The 24,326-nt window shown below is 46.8% G+C and overlaps 1 protein-coding gene across 1 annotated transcript in view; it reads right to left on the bottom strand.

The window, feature by feature from the left end:
- Positions 1-11,850: 11,850 nt before the first annotated feature.
- The window catches only part of LOC146860020 (synaptotagmin-5-like), a 173,377-nt gene continuing 160,901 nt past the window's right edge, over positions 11,851-24,326 (bottom strand). The window contains exons 4-5 of the mRNA XM_085643784.1: positions 14,989-15,155; positions 11,851-13,699 (exon numbers count right to left, since the gene is read on the bottom strand). Coding sequence (XP_085499910.1) covers positions 13,550-13,699; positions 14,989-15,155 — 317 coding nt within the window. The 3' untranslated portion in view covers positions 11,851-13,549. The remainder of the gene's footprint in view (positions 13,700-14,988; positions 15,156-24,326) is intronic.

Raw genomic sequence — 24,326 nt, 5'->3', positions numbered from 1 at the left:
GTTGTTGCACCAAGGATATTGTGCTGCAAACCTAAATACTTATAAGGTCTCAAAAGCGAGACCTATTGGCAATGCCAATGCTTGTTTTTATTTTCATGCCGCCATTGGAAATGGGCAGACGCTTTTTTTCAATTATCTAAACGGGGTGACGCTACATGAAGACTTGCTCAAGTAACCAGCATGAAAGCAAAACAAATGTAAGGTCTGTTGGCAGAGACTGAGTGGAAGATTTACCACTTTTCCGTGCAGTGCAGCGGCTGCATATGCTGCACTGCGTGAAAAGGAGAGAAGAGGAGAGCGCCAAATTTACTGAAATATGGCACTCTCCTCCCCTTTTGCTAGCTGAAATCAGCTGCCATGTGCCACGGACACACTTTTGCGCCATGGAGCAAGAGTGCCTCTGTAATTCTAGCATAGGTTTTGTACTGGAAGTGGACCCTTCCAGTACAAAATATTATGCATAGGCTGACTTTAACCCGTTTACCTCTTTATATATGTGCTGTACAGTGCAGCACACATATAAAGTCGAAAACGTATAGAAGGAGAAATGAATGCATTTCTCCTTCCTTCCACCTACTTCAAAAGAACGCAGTGTTCTGATGCTAAACCCTGTCTACTTTATTTAGTAAATTGTGTTTAGCGTCAGAAAACTTGGGTGGGTGCATGGGAACGCCCATGCTTCACCCTTGGTGCTAAGTGCATTACTTTTATGTTATTTCCAGAGTTTAACAAGTTTAGCGCTGGAAAGTTAATTGGAAAATAAACATTTTGTGCCGATTTGCATCACTTTGTAGTTCAAACACAGCGTAATAATCCGTTTTTAAACAAAACCACCCAGTATTCGGTCAGTAGGATGCTGTCAAAGTATACATTTGGAGAGGAATGTATAGCAAATTTCTAATAAAATTTGGCTTTTTTTATATGGGTAGGTGAGAAGTGCTTGAAAAGAAGCCGGCTAAAGTGCCACAAGTGGGAGGATTAATGTGCTTATTAAAAAAAAAAATAGGGCAGTTCAAAAAACGGAAATTGCCTCCCAAAATAACTTGCACCTCTGTTGGTGTGTAACTTATTCCTGAGCAAAATGTGATTATTTTGCAAGTGAAAACAGAGTTGAAATATACATGCATACATCCGAGCTTCATGTGCGTGATATGCACTCCCAATGTATATGTTATGTACCAGTGGCGGCTCCTCCGCTAAGGCGGAGGAGCGTTGCCCTATTGCTTTTTAGTAGTGTAAATAAAGGAAACATAACATGTATCCCTTCTGCAGCAGCTCTGCGGGTGGGGCAGCGCTGCTCTTCTCTCATAGCAGGGCAGGCGAGGAGTGGTTTGCCCACTCCAAGTGCGCATGAAAGCTTGGCCGTCCGTCTCGTACCGGCGAAACATTCATGCGCACTTAAACTGTTCTTCAAGCAGGCTGCATTACAGCCTGCTTGGAGATCAAGTCCAGACCCCCAGTCGCTGGCTGAGCACTAACCCACGGCACCCAGACAAATCACAACACTGCATTACAGCGTTGTAATTGGCTGTGGGGAGCCTGGGAGCCGGGTGCTTCCTGCTTCCGTGTTCCGGCATGTAGTGGCAATGGAGGAGAGACTAGGAGATATGCTGCAAAAAGGGAAGATTTTATTTCTTTTTTTTAAACCACTGCCCTTGATCCGTGCCGGGCCACCACTGTTATGTACATTTAAATTATGAAAAAGTGTGCTTTGGCGAAGGCAGTGAGCAAGTAGTGGCCAAAGGCAAGCACTGCCGATGATAGTCTCTGCCCACAACAAAATGAATTTCAAAGCAGATTCGACTATTCGCAAAACGGAAGAATTATATTTGTTTCTGTTTCAGTGAACCGGCCTTTTTTCAACATCTAGGAATTTTACCTGTGAAAACGCGAGTCAAATGAAAACAACTATGGACTTTTTCATTCTTTTTTTTCTAAACATTGTAGCATGTTCCTCAGTAATAAAAGCACTTTTAAAAGTGCAGGAAAAGTGAACTTTTTTCTTTTGCATGCAAAGATATGCAAGTTACATTAATCACATACATTTTACAGTATGTGTGACTAAGACATGCAACTCAAAGAAATCTCTGCAACAAATGAGCAACATACCTGCCAACTCACACAGTGCCACAGTGTGTCATACCATTTCGGCTCCCTTCACATGGTCACCCGGTGAGGAGCTGAAATCACACGGTGGCAGGAAAAACGAGCTGAAAACCACTGTAAACAATGGATTTTCAGCTAGTTTTTGGAGGCTGTAAGCAGCCGATGACCATTAATAGGTGTGAAAACACCCCAGGACATCGGCGACAGCCTCAATGATCCTTTGGTTTTATTTTTCTGTGAGAGGTGTTGGGGGCTTAATGAGGGGCAGAGTGCCTTTTTGGCACAAGCCCCACCCGCTCCAAGGCTCCGCCCCCTCCTCACACGGGAGCATCAATTTGTAAATTGGCAGGTAAGGAGTAAATTAAGCATAATCCAAAGCATTGTCGAATTATTGATTAAGTGCTGCAACACTCTAACATTATGCAGCTCACCCAATATTTCCAGCCCTGGGGGTCCAATGAGAACTTATAAAGTATTCTACTTGATAGAAAACTTATTGATGTCTGGGACCAATCTACTATAAAAAGAAACCATTTCTCATGTGACATCATAACACTTACAAATGTCGGTACTTTGCAAAGTTTATGAGAGTCTTTTAGTGTTTAGTAGAGTAGGAGTACTGCTGTCAATCAGTGGCGCGCCACACCCCAAGCTTGCAAATCCCCACTATTGAGAGTCAAGGTAAGTGTTGGGTGTCTGATGATGGAGCCTTAGTTGACTCTGCTGTTGGAAACCTCTGACCAATGGCCTGTCCACCACTGGACTGTTAACCGATAGTGACGTTCTCCCCGCCCTATTTAAGTCCACGGAAGACATATGATCACGATCATCACTCAGAACTCTTGTACTTTAGGCTTTTTGTATGTTCGTGGGCACAGAATATGCAATCCATAATTCATTAACGGATCAAATGCACGCATTTTATGAGGTGTAAAGGATTTCGTATGGACACTCTTAAATTTGTTTTTTAGGAATACCTTTTGACTCCATTCAACAAATGTTCTTGTATGTGAAATTAAGATCTATTAGCAAATAGATAAAGAGTCTGGCAAATTTGGTGTGGATTTGTGAGCACCTCAAACATTGTTCATGGATTTCCAAAATAAAGTTTCTCTCCAGGCCTCTCTCTCTCTCTCTCTCTCTCTCTCTCTCTCTCTCTCTATATTATCTACTGGCGGTCGCCAGTAGATAGTTATAGTTAGGACCGTGTTTCGATAGGAAATCCGCAACATTCTATTTGGAATAACTTTGGCGCCGGTTGACGAATCCTTGCAAAACTTTCAAAATAGGTGGGGCGCTCCGCTCCGCTCCTACCCTGAAAGTCTCGGGGGGATTCGTCAAGCGGGGGCTGAGAAAAAAGGGGGGTCCCAAAACGCGTTTTCCCCATGCAATTTTCCATAGGGACCTTTAGTCCAAGGTACAGCCCGAACGGCTGAACAGAATTACTTGAAATTTGGCAGAGAGGTAGTCCTCAGCTCATGGAAGTGCCTTTTGCAGGTCTGGTGTCAATCTGTTCAGTAGTTCCTGAGAAAATCAAAAGTAAAATCATATATATATGTGGGCGGAGCCTAACCACACATCTCATCCTGAAATCTGATTGGCTGTCAGCACTTCATCCAAGAAGTGTTGGCAGCCATCTTGGGACAAATATACATGATAACACCTCATTAAAAAGCATTGCAGTTAATAGAAGGGTTTAAGATTTTAGTTACATTATAAATCATTTGTTGATGGTACCATACTCATTTTAGGAACTGTGGTATGTTCTAAGGTGATTTCACCATGTGAAAAAGCCTTCTGCTGGGATATCATGATTGAGAGAAAAATATTTTCTCATGCTTTTCCCACAGAGGTTTGGAAGGTGATCTATAAGCTAAACTGAGAGCTTATTTTCTGTAAATTCACATTATCTTTCTCAGTCATGTGAGAATAAAGTCTGACATTCTCAGTAAAACATGTACATCCAACAAGGGCAGAGACTGTCAGTTGATTCCTTTGTGTTCTACTGCAGCTTCCCAGAGTGTTCCAAAGAACAACTAGAGCGCTAACAGTCCTACTTATGATAAACGTATGGCACACCTGAAGCCATCTTGCTTGGATTAAAGTGGTAACTCTTAAAACATTTAATTTAAAAAGGAACAAAATGAGGGGGTTCATTTTTCCATAACAAGTATGATTAGTGCTGCAGAAAGAAAAACTAGGGCACATTTTGACTTCTGAAATCCTCTTTTATTTAATTAAAAAATTCATTCTGACATGCAGACTGAAACATGCACTTTCAATACCAGCAGCAGTTTTCCCTGGTGAGCAGTAGCTTTACTACAGTGATCTAATGAGCAAAAAGAGTGCTAACATTCTGAATTTATGGCAAATGTGTGACACATCTGAATGCCTTCTTGATGGAATCGAAGTAAAAAGCTGAAAGTATTTCCTACTGAGGAGACTGCAGTAAATGAGGAATTTAGGAAACTTCATAACAAATAAGTCTCCCAAGATGGCCACCAGAGACAAAAGAGCCCAAATGTAGCCCAAATATCACCCAGATGTAGCCCAAGTATAGCTCAATGACAGAATGTCCCAGAGTGTTCTTAAAAACAACTAGAGCGCTTACTGTCTTCATTATGACAAAAGTATGGCACACCTGAAGCCATCTTGATTGGAATAAACTGGTAACACTTAAAACATTTAATTTAAAAAGGAACACAATGAGGGGGTTCATTTTGCCATAGAAATTATGATTAATGCTGAAGAAAGAAAATGAGGGCACATTTTGAGTGACTTCTCAAATCCTCTTCTATTTCATTAAAAAATTCTGACATGAAGACTGAAACATGCACTTTTAATACCAGGAGCAGACTTCCATGGTGAACAGTAGTTTTACTACAGTGATCTAATGAGCAACTAGAGTGCTAACTTTCAGAATTTATGGCAAATGTGTGACATATCTGAATACCTTCATGATGGAATCAAAGTCTAAAAAACTGAAAGCATTTACTACTGAGGAGTATGCAGTACATGAGGAAATTAGGAAACTTCATAACAAATAAATCTCCCAAGATGGCCACCGGAGACAAAAGAGCCCAAATGTAGCCCAAAATCACCCAGATGTAGCTCAAATATAGCCCAATGACAGAAGTGTGCAAAACACTTATTATTTTGTGTTTTTGCAGTGTTATATAGTGCAGACTTGTCAGGTATTGGAGTGCTTTACATGAGCATTGCTTACATCACACAAGAACAAATTCATTTTGGTTGTAGACATGGGGAGACTAAGTGATTTGACCAGAATCACAGAATGTTGAGCTAAAGCAGAAACTCCAACCTGGTTCCCCAGTTGCAAAGTCTGCAGTTCTAGAAGTAACACCACATCCTCTCCCCTAAGTGCAACATTTAATCAAGTGGTCAACTGGATAAAAAAACATGAAGATAACAAATAATTTAAAAGTGCTTTGTCGCTATTCTAAAACTCAGAAAATATGTCCTTATTTTAGTCTTTTAGAGCACTAACCATACTTTTGATGCCAATAAGACCCTCTCATATATGTAATTTCTAAAGTAAATGCTCTAGGTATTACAGTTTTGATTACATCAAGATGACTTCAGGCGTTCCACACTCTTGTAATAAATATAGAATGTTAGCAATCTAGTTGTTCATTAGGATACTGTTGAGAGGCAGAGGCCAGGGGCACGGACTCTGAAAATTGAAGGCAGGTACGAGGGTGCAAAGGCAACAATTTAACCACACTGAGCAGGCAGGAAGGGCCGTGGCAGCACAACAGACTATGGAGGGCAGTGGAAAGGGGGGCAGGGGCAACAAACCAACAATACAGAACTTGCAATAGAGGCTGTGGCAATATAATAGACCATTGTGGGCAGAAGGAAGAGGCAATGGTAGTACAACCATACATGCCAACAGACCCGATTCAGCCAGGAAACGTCCAATGTTTTTAAGCTCAAATGGGCTTTATTTGATCTGTCTCCTGTCTACAATCTCCTCTTTTTCAATGTAACTCAAAGGGGAAAATCAATACCCCAGTTTTTTAAAAAAATCTCCCTCTTACCAAGTTCAAAATGTTCGCAAGTATGGTACATTGGATCATGGAAGGAAATGGGGTAGGGACATGGACTTGGATAACAGAGGACAGGAGGGACATGGAGAGGTGCACCAAACTGACCCTGCAGGGCAGGCATCAGGGTTTGCAGCAGCATAATACACCACACAGGGCATGCAGGACGGGAGTGCAGCACAACAATCCATAGAAAGCAAGAGGGAGGGGACAGGACCATGCACATAGACAACAGAGAACAGAGGGGCAAGAGGCAATGGTAGCTAGCTGACCATAATGGACAGACAGGAGAGAAAGCTGCAGCATAACAGACCATAAAGGGCAGGCGGGACAGATCAGGGGAATTACAATGGAACAGACAAGCCAGGAGGGAGAGAGTAGGGGTCTGCACATGTAAACAGAGGGCTGGGGGCAAGGGGGCAGGGCAGGAGCAGCAAGATAGCCATGGAGGTCAGGCAGGATGGGCACCATGAAGAGCAACAGTGAGACTGTGATGGCATACACACAGACCATGGAGGGAAGGTGGGAGGGGGTCAGGGGCAGCTAACTGACCACACAGGGAAGGTGGGAGGGGCCAAGGCAGCACAGAAGACCATGCATGGCAAGTGGGAGGGTTAGTGGCAGCACAATTGCTATGATGGGCAAGAAGGAGGGTGCAGGGGCATGCACAAAGGACGATGGAGGATAGAAGGGAGGGTCAGGACCTGTGCACAGACAAGAAAGTTCAGGGGAAGGGGCCTCACAACAGACCGCACAGGGCAGGCAGGAGGAGCAGTTGCAGCACAACAGATCAGGGAGGGCAGAAGGGTGTGGCAGTACAATGGACCATGTAGGACAGGAGGAAGAGGATAGGGGCATGGCATGTGGACAGGCAGGGTGGAGGTGGCAGGTACAGGTTACAGTCATCTGACAATGCTAGGCAGGTGGGAGGGGAGTGGCAGCTCAACAGAACACTCAGAGTAGATAGGAGTGGCAGGTCCATGGAACATGGTGGGCAAAAAGGATGGAGCAGGGGCATGCGCAAAGACATTGGAGGGCAGGGGGAAGGAGAATAGGGGCAGCAAGCTAAGCACAGAGTTTAAGCAGCAGGTCAATGATGGGGCATAGAATTGGGCAATGGAGGGCAGGAGGAGGGGACTGGTACATCATACTAAATTGAGGGCAGTGGCAGCACATCAGACCATGCATGGCAGGAGGGAGGAGACTAGTCCATGGATTCACACAACAGAGGATAGGGAGAAGGGGGATGGGGCAGCAAGCTAACTGTTCAGAGAAGGCGGGTATTAGGAACTTTATTGTTTTTAAAACGTGTGTCTGTGCGAACTACTTAAAATATGAACAAGTATGAACAAGTATGCAGCACATTCTCACTTTTATTCAGGAAGAAGAGGACGTTTGTGACTGTGACTCCGGGCTCACTTGGCAGAAACACCCCCTGACCCTCCACCCCCTATCGCAAAATGTAATGCCCGTGAAAAGGGTAGGTGAACACAGTGTTATATAGAACATAGTCCTGAGAGCACGATTGAAAATGAAAACTAGATATAGTGTATGGTATAAACTATGCACCAAAAAGTGTGATATAAGATGAACCGGGCATTAAATATAATATGCAATACATTGTGCGCAATGACAGATTCATTGGAGAGCGCGAGATAGCACAGGCACTAGCGCGTGCTATGCGATGTGCGCCTTGGAGTGTAATATGCACAGGGCAGTGTTGTGTAACCTAACTAGTCTCTAAAGTTGTAATATAAAATATGTGCTGGGGAGTGTAACGTTGCATATGCACTGTGACAAAGATATGGTTCCCAGATTGTAATATGTATGGCATAGCACTGTGCGTTATAACATAGGCATCGAGGAAGGCACGTTAGATGGGGCAATATAACCCCTGCGAAGACAAGTGTGGCATGACATATTCACGGGGTGGTGTTACAGTGCACATGGGCTAGAGAGTGTCATAGCATATGCACTAGCTGGTGGAATACAACTCAGAGGTGTGTGGCACTCGGCAGGCAATGGTGGGTGTAACACAGCATTGGGCTCTGCCAGGAGCGCGCTGTGACTCTCAAGTGATGTTCGTCCCCTTTCCAGAGAGTAAAATAAAAAGTATTACACATCCGGCAGTGGATGTGTGTTTTATTAACCGTGAGGGGGGTTTCTTACATAGTTTTGGTCGAATTTTTGTCGAATCCCCTTTGAATGGCTTGGTGTGCATGTGTATTAAATGTGCCCGTCAATAGCTACCCATGTTTGTATAAATAAACGACAAGGGTGTCTACCGGGATTAGGCACGGTAGGGCATCAGACATGTCAGAGCTTCACTAGTGGTGTAAATACATTCCACGTGGATTCATTGTATGCATAGTCGCCTTTTAATGAATATCACTCAAATCGTCATGGTGATAGGTACGTACGGTACGGTTTGTCCAGCATGTCCTAGGTGTGTCTATAAATATATATTTTTTAAAAATAATAAAAAACAGTGGCCGGCCCCGGGGGATTGGGGTAAAAAAATATAATTAGGAGACAGGCCCTGGGGGATGGGGTCATCAGGGCCAATAAATTAGAATAAGAAGGGGAACCACATAGCCCCCCTTCTTAAAAAATTAAAATAAATAAAAGACTGGCATCGTGCCGGAGGCCACGCCCCCTCCTTGCAGCACTCTGCAAACGCGCCCCCTGGCGAGTTGTAAGTTGGGGAATTAATTCCTCTTCAATACTGAGGGTCCCTGAGGGCGAACTAGCCCAACAGGCATCTCCAGTATGTACCAGGGAGCTGCGCTGCAGACAGGTGTTCTGAGGCCAAGCCCCTTTTTACACCTCTCTGCAACGCAGCTCTGTGGCGCTTACTGGAGGTACCTAGTGGTCTAGTTTGACCCTAGGGACCCTTAGGATTCAAGGGGACTTAATCTCTCAACTTAGAACAGCCACAGGGCGCGTTTACACAGTCGTGAAGGGAGGGGACGGGGCCTGAGGTGACGTGTGCAAACACGCACTATGGCACGTTTTAAATTGGGGATATAATTTCCCTTCAATACTGAGGGCCCCTGGGGGCTAACTAGCCCACCAAGTGCTTCCAGTAAGCGCCACTGAGCTGCATTGCAGAGAGGTGGTCCAGGCTGTGCCACTTTTTACACCTCTCTGCAACGCAGCTCTGTGGCACTTACTGGAGGTACCTAGTGGGCTAGTTGGACCCTAGGGACCCTCAGGATTCAAATGAACTTAATCTCCCAACTAAAAACGGACACAGGGCGTGTTTACACAGTGGTGAAGGGAGGGGACGGGGCCTGAGTTAACGTGTGCAAAAACGCCCTGTGGCCTGTTTTAAGAGGTAGTTTTAATCCCCCTGCCCTATTATATACTAGGGGCTTACGGAGGAGGTCATGCTAATCACAGGGGGACCCCAACGCATAATGTTCCCTAGTGTATGTAGGTGTTTTCACTGTATTCTAAGTGTCTTTTAACATAGCACTGGCTCTAGGACTGGTTAGTCAGACTCAGTTACCACCAGTATCCGTCTGAAAAAGTTGAGAGTACGGGATGATTTTGCAACAAGGATTCTTTCTGCTCTTCTTTTTGTTCTTTCTGCACGTTATCCTTCTTCCTGCACTTTTCTTCGTCTTTGAGGACTTCTGTTGCTTCTTTCTGCACTTCTTTTTTTTCTTTCTGTGCATTTTTTCTTCTTTCTTCACATGTCCTATCTCTGTAGGCATAGTTAGAAATTAGCATTTAAAAAACCTTTGAAATTCACAGAAAAAACCATAGGTTTCAGGCACGTTATAGTTAGGAATTAGCATTTAAAAAACCTCAGTAATTCACTGAAAAAACCATAGGTTTCAGGGGTGTTATAGTTAGCTGGACTTTTCACTTGTACAAAACCATTGAAATTCCCCCGTTATAGTTAGTTCAGCTAACTATAACTCGCGCGCCCGCAATGCACTGCTGATGACGTCACATATTACATCACTCATGACATGGTCAGTGACATCACTCATGACATCACTGATGACATCATCCTTGTGATAGAGTGGCAGACCTCCTCTCACCCTAATATAACCTTTGATACACACATTCAAAAATAGAGACTAAAATTTTCAAAACAATGGACATACCAATACCAGTTACAACAACCTCTTCAATAATTCTAAGATCCACATACACATCCACTCATTCACCAACAGTCCTATACAGTCACTCATACATGTACTCACTCATCATATGCACTCATACACCTATACATCCTGTTACACAATGCCACTCATCCATAGAGTTGCTCACACACATAGTCACTCATGCTAATAAAGAATCAAACATACATTTACTTGCATATACAGTTATACACACACCACCACACTTACTTCTACTGAAACTTACACATACTTAGTCTTTTAAACAATCACTTATAGAAACACATACTTATTCATATAGGAACTCTTTCAATCTCTCACTCTCACATATACTCACTTATATACACCAATAGTCACATATACTAGTTTAAAACATATGTAGTTACTCATAAAGACACTATTGAGACAGTCATTCACTCACTAACACACCCATACACACACTCATCCACCCATACAGTCCTGCACACATGTTGTCTTCAACACATACAAACAGTGAGTCACTCATTCATGCACCTATGCACTACTTAATACCCCCCACCGAACCATGCAGACACTCAGACTGATACTCAAAAAACCAACTAATAACCTATATAGACACCCATGTAGCTACTCACCAACCCATGCAGCCACTTATACACAAAGTGAGAGACTGATACAGATATTTACATATTTAAACATTACTCACTAAGCCATGTATTCACTATGATACACTTAATCAGTCAGTTACACAATCAATTTTTCAAAAACAAATCATCCATTTAGACACTTATATACCCATTTATTCTTCCATCGACCTTGAGATATACATATATAAAACATATTTAATTTTCAGAAAAACAGACATTCACTGGATGATGTAATCAGTGATGTAATCAGTGATGTCATTTGAGATGTCATCAGTGATGTCATGAGTGATGTCACTGACCATGTCATGAGTGATGTAATGTGTGACGTCATCAGCAGTGCATTGCGGGCGCGCGAGTTATAGTTAGCTGAACTAACTATAACGGGGGAATTTCAATGGTTTTGTACAAGTGAAAAGTCCAGCTAACTATAACACCCCTGAAACCTATGGTTTTTTCAGTGAATTACTGAGGTTTTTTAAATGCTAATTCCTAACTATAACGTGCCTGAAACCTATGGTTTTTTCTGTGAATATATATATATATATATATATATATATATATATATATATATATATATATATATATATATATATACACACACATATATACATATATATATCAAGTGAAATCAAATTAGCACTAGTCTAGTATATATATATATATATATATATACATATATATATATATATACATATACATATATCTTTATTACAAAATCACACATACACATATTCACTGAAAAGAAGGATCACAGGTGACATCACAAATGGCTTAAATACTGGGAACTTTTCATCCCTTGACCAAGCTGTCTAAAATTTCCTAGATCAATCTGAAGTGGACACAGTTTTAGGATGATACCGTGCAGATATGGCAAACATATTCAAAGTTATAAGCTATGTAAAAACTGTTTTTTCATTTGAAAATAAGAAAGAACAGAGTCAGTAAATCTGACTCTGAAATATATTGGCATATATGTGATTTAATACTTTATGCCATGGAAGTAAATATAAATTCAGCCCAATAACATGTTTTTTAGTGCAACTATGCGAATGGACTTCATTTGAGATGTCATGAATGATTTCATCAATTATGTCATTTAATATGTCATGAGTGATGTAATATGTGAGTGCATGGCAGAGACGTACATTATAGTTCGCTTTAGCTCAGTAAATGATACCTGGTGTATTTCACAATGCAATCAACCCACCATAGACACTCCCGTCCCCCCTTTTTAGGTCTCGCCTGACCCAGCGCATGCGCTGGTCTGGCGAGACTTATTGAGAGGGCTCCAAAAAGTGCTACCAGGCCAGCCTAGAGCTACAGTGCATGTGCGCGAGCGCCGCGCTTTACCGCGATTACTTTCACTTTCGCTTCCACACGTGCGCATGGCATAGCCAATAGGTCTCGCTTTTGGGACCTTATAAGTATTTAGTTATGCAACTGTTGCATGGCTAAACACTTATAAGGTCCCAAAGGCGAGACCTATTGGCTATGCCAATGCTTGTTTAAAAATGGTTATACGGCCCCTCATACCTTATTTTTCTTTTTAAATTTCAGGACATGGGGATTGCGACCCTGTGCCTTGCAGTGGCGACTGCAGCATTTATTTTCATGTTATGGCCAGGCAATCAAGCAGCGCACGAGATCCCATCGGACTCCTTGAAGCAAGATGGCCGACAGGAAAAAATGCCCCCTCAGCCAATCAGATTGCTCTATTATTTGAAGTTGCGTGGCCATAGGACTCCGACCTACCGAACCATCCTGATATCTATGCATTTTGAACCTTAATGTCTTGGAAACAACTGAACAGATTTACACCAAATCTCAAAAAGCACACTTTCTGGGTAAAACTCTACTTTTCTACCACATTTGGTGTTATACAGCACGCACAGCCACTTTGGCAGTAGTGCTATTCTAAACTCCCTCTGGAAATAGCATAGGGAAATGCCTTTTGGGAGCCCACTTTTCTCAGTACACGCTTGGTGGATCACACAGAAGCTTTCCAGGAAGGAGCTGAGGTGGATGACCTGTTATTTTAGAAAGTTTTGTGAAGATTTGTCAAACGGTGCCAAAGTTGTTAGCAAACCAAAAAATCTATTTTCTATGGTAACTAGGTCCTAACTATATATACACTCACACATAAATTGTCCACAGGTTTGTTTTTTACCCAAGATATTCTGTTATCTTACAGCCGTCCCTAAGGCCTAAGCCCTCACTGCTCATGCCCTTGCTCTGAATAATTCTGGAATGGGTTAATCCAAAGACATGGATGGCCAGTAATATAACAATAATACCTCCAAGTTCATCATTGTAGGTTGCTACCAGCTCGGAATATGCAGGACCTGTACCAGGGCACATGAAGTTTCAGTTAATGCATCATCACAGGAAACACACCACATGTCTCTCTGGGACCAAGAGTCAGAGTCTGTACATATTCGACCATAGACCCTTTAACCCATCCATCTCAGGTACCAAGAACATCCATAGCTAAGGCTCAGTGGTTGAGCAAGCCACGACCTACCATAGTCTTGTAAGACGTAAAAGCTAGGTTTGATGCCATCTGGCTCCGTTGGGCTGGGATTCCAGAAACAAACAAGATGTTGGCTCTTGGCCTCGTCTAAAATGTATCCGGCTGGAGCGCATGCCAACGGGCTGACTCCACGTGACCTCGACTGCACATTTCTTTCCAGTGAGTGAGTCCTGCATCAGGTGCACCCACTCCAATCTGTACACGACCCAATACTGTGCTGCGCTTGTAGATTCGGCCCTGGGAATAAAACAGAGAAGATACTTGGTTTGAGGAAACTATATGCAAGATATTGCAGGTAGGTCAAGCATGGCTACTAATTGGCCTCCAGTGCTGAAAATCATTTCAGCTGCCACTGGCTTCATAGTCAACATTGCTTTCCGTTAGGGGCAGCCGCTCCATTAGGGCGGAGGAGTGCTCCCCCGCCACAAGCAGAAAATAAAACGATAATAAAACAGGTTTTAAACATGTTTTGTTATCGTTTTATTTTAATCCCTTGGACCCCCCCTGGGAACTCTGACGAGACTTGGGGCGGGTCCAGGGGATGACACTGCTGGTGGGGGAGTGGTGGGCACTCCCTTCACTGCGGTTGAGGCCGGTGGTCTCAGGCCAGCCAAACCCCTCATGCGCAGTGAAGCTCTCTCCAGTCTCAGTTGCGTTGCTGTGGCTGGAGAGAGCAGGCACAGGCTCCCAGTCTGCTTAGTAGCGCAAGTTGCCGGCACTCAGGCCAATCCTGAAGCTGCTTTCATGTGAGAGCAGCTTCAGGATTGGCAGCGGGGCAGGCTGGGAGCCGGTGTCCGGAACTAGAAGAAAGACGAGGCAGTTTGTGGGAGACGGAGGCGGCAAGGTAAGTTTATTTTCTTTTTACTATTTTTTTGTCCCCCAAACCCTCCCCACCTCCCTCCTCTGGCCCAACCCACCTCCCCACCTCCTAAGGTAAAAGGATGGGACTAGCTGAAGATGACCTCCATGACATGCAGACCCCTGGCAGTCATGGCAAAGCATCTATCATGTAAAGGGTGGTGGCATCTCTTGCAGTGCTCTGCAGGCAATGAGGAGTGGATAGAGCTCGGTGGGTAGAAAAGCAGTACACTAAGCTCTTTTTACCACCTGCCCAGACAGAAATGACTTTTCATTCATTAGAATTTCAAATACAATGCAAGGATAATTGACTTTGCCAAGGCTTGGTACATTTGAAGGCTTTTCTGAGTCTCTCTCTGCTCACTTTGCACGGATTGGTATTAGTATATATTCAACTGACTATTGTATTTTCTTAGATTTGAAAAATGGAAGAAAATTAAATAGAGAGAAGACTCTGCGATTCAGATCAATATCTTAAATAGTAGTCCGTTTGCTTCAAGACAATTTCTTGGATTGCAATCAGAGTTCGACCTAGGTGTAGATTAAGAATTGTGTGTGTGAAGGGAGTGGTAGTCGACCAAGGATGATAAACCTATTAGAATGGCAATAAGTTGCAAAGATCTGTCCTTTCTGGCAGGCAAAGACTACCTATCACATCTCACACTCACCTGCATCACTGTGAATTCTAAGCAGAGGTGCTGCTCCTGGATGTTCCCCAATGGTACGTCAAAGAGGAATGGCGCATTCCACACCGGACTGCAGCCTGCTGCGGACTTTGTCTCTTTCGTTTCTCGTACCCGCCCATCCTGGTGCAGGTGAATGATAACATAGTGATCTGGAAAGGTTTGCAAAAAGAGGACTTAGAAACATAGAAAAGGCCTGAGAACACATCTTCGTATGATTCCCTGATCAGGGACGGCTCCTGCGTAATGGTGGAAGAGCGTTGCCCTACAGCCCACACCAGCAGATGATAAATAAGATGATAATAACACAATGTTATTATCATTTTATTTATGCTGTCTGTCTGAGCCCCGCAATAAGTATAGGGTGGGGCGGGCCGGGCATGTCAGGGAGGAAGAGTAGTGTGCACTTTTAAGTGCGCATGTATGTTTGGCCGGCCGTCCTAGGCCAGCCAAACACACATGCGCATTTATGTTTCTCCTACCCAGCTGTGTTACACAGCTGGGTTGGAGAAAACCCACAGGCTCCAAATCACTGTCTGAACGGCAAACGAGGCTGCTCAGACCAATGCTGATGCTGCTCTCATGCTCTGAGAGCAGCGTCTGGATTGGGTGTGGAGCCTGTGTCTTTAGGGCCCATCCCCTTCCGGCCCGACAAGAGGAGCAGCGAGGCGGCCGTCAGCAGAAGCGGAGCAGCAGGTAAGTCTTTTTTTACTTTTATATTATTTCCCCCCCGCCCAACCCCCTGCACTCCCCCAGCGGCCGCCCTACTAGATAGGTCGTGCCGCCACTGGCCCTGATTCCATACCCAGAGAATCAGCTCCTAGCAAGCCTGTCTGTGAGTTGTCTTATGGAAAAGTGAACCTTAAACCTCACTCATATATAGCTTGGTTGTGAATCTAAATCAGAGACACAAATTATAGATATTGACGACAAAAGTGTGGTCTAAGCCTGTAATCAAATCTTTACTACGAAGATGAAAATGCGTTGAAGTACAAATACATTCCTAGTAATGCCACTGACCATGTCATGAGTGATGTAATATGTGAGGTTATAAGCAGTGCATTGCAGGTGCATGAGTTATAGTTAGCTCAGCTAACTATAACTGCTGAATTTCTCTGGTTTTGTACGAGTGAAATGTAAGCCTAACTATAACGTCTCTGTAACCTATGCATATATGTATTCATGTAAGCAGCTATTTTCATGCTGGATTCGGCCACCATTTTGTGAATGACTGGAGAGTTTCACCCTGTGTGAAAAAAACAGGCAAAAGCAGACACTATAATAATGAGAGTCTGACAACAGTGCACAGGCCGTGCACAGTGGGGCTTGCCCACTCACAGATTGTTGGCTGCGGGGCATGGTCCATGTGCAGTGGGAATTGGAAATTAAGCGCATTCATTAAAAAAAACTATTCGTTCACTGGAAAAAACACAGTTAAAAATGAAGTATGGTTCTGTCTCAACTGCGTAAAGCCAATGGAGTCTAACAGTTATGGTTATCAACAACACACCATAACTTGTGACGCCCACCAGGCTAAAATCACCAATTTGTCTACGGCACATAAATGAAAAAAGAGCTATCAAGAAAATACCATAGTAGGCAGTGCGCCGTGAAGAGTGAGTTATGAAGTGTGTTGCATGCACTGATGACCGTAAATGGTGAATATCAGTGGCTTTACATAGTTCAGCCAGAACCATAATTCAGTTTTAATTGTGTGATTTCAGTAAAAAAAAATGTGTGTGTGTCTATGGGTGTGTCACAAATGTGTACCAATGCTCCTTTTAGTAGGGTGGTCGGTAGGCCACTGAAGGAATATCTAACATGTATCAGTTTTTGCCAAATTTCTGGGGGACTTTTTGTTTTAAAGATTAATAGAGGTGGGGACGTGGCTTAGCGAACCATCATGGCGGACGTGTGCTGAGTGAGCTCCGTCCAGCCTCGACTTTTATCCTCCATATATCCTGCTTCTTCGGTCCGCTACCATTCCCCAAGGCTGCCCCGGGACCACCAAGTACCGACGCTGCACATCTGAGCCGAGTCCCGACCCGCGACGTGACTTGGAGAGGCAGTGCGGCGATGGCCAAGGGCTGAGCCTGTAGGTGGTGTGAGAGCCGGGATCTCTAGTAAGTCGTTGTCTGGTTCCCCCGGTGAGGGCAGGCACCGCGGCTGCTGGGCTGCCGCGCTGAGTGAGGGAGGCAGGTGGATTCTTGGAGGGTGCCCCCAAACTGGGTGCCTCCTGCTAGGGGTTGGCCAACCCCCCCACCCTGCTGGTGTTTATAAGGTATGCCCCCTCGGTCGGCAGTCGTGTCGGACAGCGAGTGAGAGGCACTGAGGGTGAGCGCGGCGGGACTTGTGAGCTGCCGGTACTTGGCTGGGTTTCGGGCCATGCCAGTGTCAGCCGTTCCTCCTGGACTACAGTTGGTGCCTGCCTTCCCCCTACACCCAGCGGCACCCCTAATTTGACGGCTTGGCGAGCCGCACCAACAACCTCCGGGGCCTCGGAGATCGAGGCCATCCACTGGCCGGCACCCATCGTGCTCTCTGGGTGCCTCTGCTTCTCTTTCCCCCCTGCACGGAATGAACCTGGGGTTTCAGCGGCTTGTCTGGCCACAGGGGAGTCGTCTGGAGGTCCCGAGGTCTGGGCAAGATAAAGGGTGCGCCCGCATTCACATCCTGCCGCCCGGTGTGTGGCCGTCATCATGCTTCCTCCTTCTTACTGAGTGGAACTTACATCAGCAGCCATTAGAGTCACAGGCCGGCTGTGGATGTCAAGTGTGCCTCCTCTCCCGCCCAGCGCCGTCCTCGCATCGGCGTCTGGTCGAGCCACGCGAGCAACCTCTGGGGCCCTTGGAAATCGGGGCCTTTCATTCACCGGTGCCCCTCCGGCTCCCTTCCCTCCTTGTACGAGCCGCATCCGGGGGTTCGGCGGCCCTATCGACCCACGGGGGTGGGGGTGCTGCCTGGAGGTACTGTGGGGAGCAGATGAGTGTCCTAAAGGTTGGGCACATATCCTGCTGCACGGTGAGGGAGCGGCACAGTGTTCCCTCGCTCCCGCTGCAAAGAGCGCCTGCTTCGGCGGTCGGTCGGGCCGTGCGGGCGTCTCTTGGGACTTTTGGCAGAAGGTCTGCATCGTCGTGCTCCATGGGGCGCTTGTGGCGGCTCTGGATTCCTTGACCCTCTCCTGTACTCTGCACCAACAGTGTTGTGCTCGGCGGTCAGATCGGGCTGCTCGAGCCGTGGTCCTATACTTTTGCACCTTCTGATCTACCTGGGCGGACTCCCTTCTCCTGACGGCGCTGCGTTGACAACGAACAGGTCGTAGTCCAGGGCAGGGGATGGTACGCTGCCCACCATGATGAGAGATAAGTCAGGGGGAGGATCGGCCAAGCAGAGCACGATCAACAAGTTCACGGGCCCGAGGCCCTCTGCGGTGGCATCAGGGGGAAAAGTAAGGTGAAGTGCCCGACAATGCCGCGCTCATGGCCGCTATCACACAGTCCAGGGACGTCCTTGATGCCAAGATTGGGGCAGTTGGTTCCGACATCATGCTGCTGCGGCAGGACTTACGGAATGCGATGGCACGCATCACTGAGACTGAAACAAGAATCTCGGGAGTGCAAGATGTACTCGCCACCCTACAGCAGCAGGTGACTTCTTTGGAGGCCACCCAACGTGGCCTGGCATCGAGAGCGGAAGACGCCAAGGGGAGGGCAGGGCGCAACAATCTACACTTCGTTGGATTTCCGGAGGGATGCGAGAATGGAGACATGGAGCGGTTCCTCACTCAGTGGTTGGAGAGCTGGCTTCCCCGGAGTCCTTGTCCAAATGTTTTGTAGTGGAGCGCGCTCACAGGGCCTTAATGCAGAAGCCTCCGCCGGGAGCACGCCCGAGGCCCATCATTGCAAAGCTACTCAATTATCATGATCGGGACGCTATCCTGAAGCAGGCTAGGGCCAAGGAACCGCTACTATTTGACAATTCCCGCATTCTGATCTTTCCCGACTACACAAAATTGGTTCAGCAGCGGAGGCAGTCTTTCCTGGAGGCTAAGGCCCGTCTCCGAGAGCTCAAACTTCCCTATGCTTTGCTTTACCCAGCCAGGTTGCAAGTAGTAGATTGATCCCGTACTCACTACTTTGACTCTCCGGAGGAGGTGTTCCAGTGGACCAATGAGATGGTGTGGATGCACCCCCACACGCCGCCTGGGAGGGAATCTGATTCTTCCTCGAACGGGGCGGCCCGGAATTAGCCCAAGGTGAAGGGGAAGGGCACCAGGCGCTCCAGGTCCAAACAACACTCCCGATCCTGCGGTGCCTCCTCTCGGGCTGGGTCATCCTCACAACAGCATATGTCAGCGGACTAGCCGATAGATGAGACTGTGATCACAGGGTCTCTTTTCTGCTGCTTTGACCGGAGAAGAACAGAAGAAGGCAGGTATCTCTGTGGGACCTTAATGGACAGAGAAAGGGCCAGCAGACGATGGGCTGTAAGTTGGGGATCCATTGGCGGGTGGGGGGGGGACCTCCCATTGGGGTCAGCCTGCTCTGCCTCCCGCGACAGGGGAAGAGGTGTGGTGCCGCGGCCAGGGCGACTGACTCCGGAATCTGGGGATCACCTTTCGATCCCCAGCGCCGGCGGCAGGTCAGCCCAGCACCATGTGACTCTGGGCAATAGCTTGTTTATTCTTCCCCACGGCCACCAGCGCCTAGGGACCCTTACGGGTGATTGTTCGCGCTTTACAAATGTGGATTATTATTATTATTATTACTTCACTGTTAATGAGGTATAGGGTGGGGGGACTTGTTGGGATATTTTGGGGAGTTTCCGTTCTTCGAATGAACTGTCTCATGCTACTTCGGACTTAGCTCACACTTATTGTATGATGTCATCTGTGTCTTTAACCTCTATTACGCCCTCCAATGGCAGATATGTTGGGTAATTTACGAGATCCCCCAGGGTCCCTTAGGGTAATCAGCTGGAACGTCAGAGGGGCTCTTGATAAGATTAAGCGCGGGGCTATCCTTAAACAGGCAAAGCGCGCCCACGCAGATATACTAATGCTACAGGAGACGCACCTCATGGGGACAAAGGCGCTGTGTTTTCAATGCTTTGGCTATATACATGTTTTCCATTCGGGGTTTGTGAGGGGGACTCGGGGGGGTTGCAGTCCTGATCCATCGGCGGGTTCCATACACGCATGTTCAGGCATGGGGGACACTCAGGGCAGGTATCTGTTTTTTCACAGGGTAGAGTAGGAGACAAAACTGTGGTACTGGGGTGTGTATACGCTCCCCCGCCGCTGTCCTGGGGGTTGGTGGAGAGACATATGACTCTGTGGGCGGATCTGCCAGATGGCCTGGCAGTTGTGGGTGGGGACTGGAACGATGTGATGGATGCGGCCAGAGATCGGTGGAGGCCCGGGGGTCCACTGGAGGCCTGACACCCTACCAAATGTCATTCCCTTGTGATGGGCCTTGATTGGGCGGACCCTTGGCATAGGTTAGATGGCACAATGCAGGGATACACCTACCTCGCGGCGGTACACAACTCATATTCCCGCATCGACTATCTATTTGTTCCTCGGGCGGTTGACAGCCAGGTAGTGGCAGCCGATATTCTTCCGCATGGGCTCTCAGACCACTCGCCAGTGGCCTTCACTATACTTGTGGGGATGGCGCGTGGGTCTTTTAGGTGGCGCATCTTGGCCTGGAACCTCCAGGAGCAGGACTACAGGGAACATATGGAGGAGGCCATTGATCAATACTTGTCGTTTAATGTCGGTTCGGTGAAGGGGGCTGAATCTCTTTGGGAGGCAATGAAGCCCACAATTTGTGGGGTGGACATTTCCTTTTGTGTGGCGAGCTGTAGATGTGCAGAGACTCCCTCATACGAGCGGAAGCTGAGATTCTTGGGCTGGAGGTGCGCAGTAGGGAGGATGGGGGACGGCAGGTCCGCTGCCAATTGCTGGTCGTGCCACAGGGCTATTCACTACTTCTACTAGATGAGGACTGCCAGGCAAGGCTGGCGACCCGGAGCAGGATCTACCAGTGGGGGGATATAACTAGCAAGCTGCTGCACAGACTGTGACAGAGGTCACTTTGCCCCCAAGCTCTCCCGGGAATTGTGGTACCGGACGGGTCGCCCATATCAGACTCCTCGGCTATTGCCAAGAGCTTTGCCCCGTATTACGCAGATTTTTACGCACCCAAGGAATGCTTATTGGCAGAGGTGATCGGCTGCTTCTTGGATGACCTTTCAGACGACGTAAGTATAGAGTTAGATCGCCCACTCACAGAGGACGAATTGGGAGCCGCCCTAGGGGACCTGCACCCTGGGAAGGCCCCGGGACCGAACGGTTTTCCAACAGATTGTTTAAACGGTGCTTCTTACAGCTGGGTCCCCACTACCACAAGATGGTGGAAGGGGCCAGGGAACGGGGTCGCTTGCCTAGTGACTGGAGACACGCGGAAGTGGTGGTATTTCATAAGCCCAGTAGACCTCCCGATCAACATGTGTCATACCACCCTATCTCCCTTTTAAACGTTGAGGCCAAGGTCTTAGCCAAGGCGTTGGCCAACCGCCTCCGGCTGCATATTACCTCCTTGATTCATCCCGACCCATCGGGCGACCCGTCACAATATTCGCCGGGCGCACCTTGCTGTTGCGACCGTCAGGGGATTGGGGGAGAGTGCGGCACTTTTGCTGGCAGATATGGATCGGGCATTTGATTCTCGGAGCTGGGTGTACCTGTTTGCACTCCTTCACAGGCTGAATATAGGGCCTCGTTTCTTGTCCTATCTAACCCTTCTATATACAGATCTAACCGCATCTGTGCGCCTAACGGGCTCTTCTGCGTTTTCCATCGGACGGGGCACCAGACAGGGGTGTCCACTATCTCCTTATCTGTTCGCGTAAGCGATGGAACCCCTGGCAGCCTAGGTGCGTATTGACGCCCAAGTGACCGGTCTTGAATGGGGGCACAGATTGTCGGATCGTATTGCCCTTTATGTTGACAACGTGCTGTTCTTCCTTACTAATCTGGATAGGACAGGCCCGCAGCTGTTACGCATCATGCAGATCTTCAGGGAGACCTCTGGCCTGTACATGAACCCACGGAAGTCTACCCTCTGGGTTCTGTGTGGTGAGGGGGATCTCGGTTCTTGGGCATTTACGGTGCAGGTTGTGTATGGGGGGATGAAACATTTGGGCGTGTTCCTATCTGATTCGTCTACCACATCCTGGGATAAAAACATGGCGCCTGTATGGGATCGTGTACGAGAGGATATTATAACCTGGTCCCACATGCCCCTATCCATATATGGTCAGTCGGCCATTTTCAAGATGGTTTCGCTCCCACGCTTTTTGTACTAGTTGCAAAATCATCCATTTCCGATTTCTCCTTGGTGGTTCCGTCCGCTTAATGCGGCCCTAGGTCAGTTTCTCTGGGGTGGGGGATAGCTAGGGTGGCCCTATGGACCTGCTTTCAGTCCACATACTGTGGGAGGTTGGCAACCTCTGATATTCTGTCGTACTACATGGCCTCGCATCTGCTAGTCCTTAATGAATGGTGGTATGGGGATAGGACTGATCCGGTGTACGCTGTAGAACGGAGGTGTATGGGTGACCACACCTTACACACGATTCTCTACTCTGCACAGTTGAGATGCTCCCTGCCGTCTGCCACAAAGATTGTTTTCCAGATCTGGAGGCAGACGCTACGGAAGATGGGTTGGTGGAATAGGCTGACTCGGGAGACCCCTCTTTGGTATAATGAGCGCCTGCCGCAGTTGGCGGCCCTGCCTGGATTTCGTGATTGGGAAACTATCGGGATATCTACATTGGGAGATGTTATGCGGGGGCCAGTTTTGAAATCCTTCCAAGATATACAAAAAGACTTCCTAATGCCTAAAACCCACTTTTTTAAATATTTACAATTCCGACATGCCATCTCCCCTAGCTTGGAGGGGTTGGAAACGCTGCCAGAGTTTAGCCCGGTGGAGGCAAAGGTGTTCATGGGGGATCTCCAGGATCACTAGATCTCCAAAATCTACCAGTCCCTAGTCATGCATAGCTCCCCCTCACTGCAGCACCTTCGGGAGACATGGGAGGGAGATGTAGGTCCGTTGAAGGAGGAAGACTGGACAGAGGCCCTGGCCTCCCCACGTGAGGCAGCTACTGCAATGAGCCTACAGCTCATCCAGTTCAAATACCTCCATCGGCTATGTTATACCAGGGTTAGGCTGTGGAGGGCGGGTCTGGTGGCTTCCCTGGTGTGTCTTCGATGTGAGCATGAGGAGGGTACCTTGCTACACACTGTATGGCATTGTTTCGCATTGGTGCAATTATGGAGGGGGGTAATGGCATGCCTCTCCGAAGTTTTGGGCTGGGACCTTCCCTGTTCACCGAAATTGGTGCTCCTACATGTAATTGTTGGAATTGGGGGCAATATCTATAAACGTCATCTTATGCTTTTGGGATTCACTCTAGCTAAAAGGGATATTGCCAGGGTCTGTAAGGTGGCAGCGGTGCCCTCCGTCTCTGCATGGAAGAACGGCCTGGACTTCTGTATGGGCTTGGAGGCTCCTATCTTTGTGACAAGGGGGTGCCCACATAAGCACTTTAAAATTTGGAAGCGCTGGGCGGACTACTGTGGCCTGGAGCTAGAGCGTGCCCCACAGGCCCATCACCTCGACCTGGTTTAATTTTCCCTCCTTTCCTTTTGTTCTCTTTCATGTGTGTGCGGCAGAAAAGCTGCCTCCTGGATAATGGCACAATGTGATGGGGACTTGGGGGGGGTTATAGCTAGTGTGTTATATTCCTTTTGTATTGCTTTTAGTTATTTCCTGATTCCATATGGAAAAAGTCCAAGTCAAAATGGTGTTTGCTGATGCTGCGGAAGTCTCTGGGGTACAGAGCTCTGCTTTATATGTGTAATTTGACAAATACAATTTTTTGTAAAAAAAAATAAGGTAAATAGAGTTGAAAGTATAATGAAATGCAAAAGCAGGCTGTGAGAATCTTTAATCATTCTTGTCATAAAAAATAATCGAGCAGTGTTCATGTAATGAAATCTGCCAGGAAAAAAGACTTGTAGGCTGGGCTTTAGCCGTCCGCTTGAGCAAAGTCAATAGATCCTGCTGTAATGTGATAACAAACACAAGCACATGAATGCGTAATCGCTATTTTTATGCGCTACACATTAAAGCCAAATCTATTGACTTTGGAAATGCTTGTTTTAAAATGGATTGTTTTATTGACTGTGGTATTCTGGATGATCACCAGGAGGTGGCAGCAGTCTTGTGCACGAGTCAAGTAATTATTAA

Source organism: Triturus cristatus, chromosome 3_1, assembly GCF_964204655.1.
Source record: "Triturus cristatus chromosome 3_1, aTriCri1.1, whole genome shotgun sequence".
NCBI classification, from domain to species: domain Eukaryota; kingdom Metazoa; phylum Chordata; class Amphibia; order Caudata; family Salamandridae; genus Triturus; species Triturus cristatus.
The sequence above is the reverse complement of the archived record's forward strand: the minus strand, read 5'-3'. Positions and strand labels throughout refer to the sequence as shown.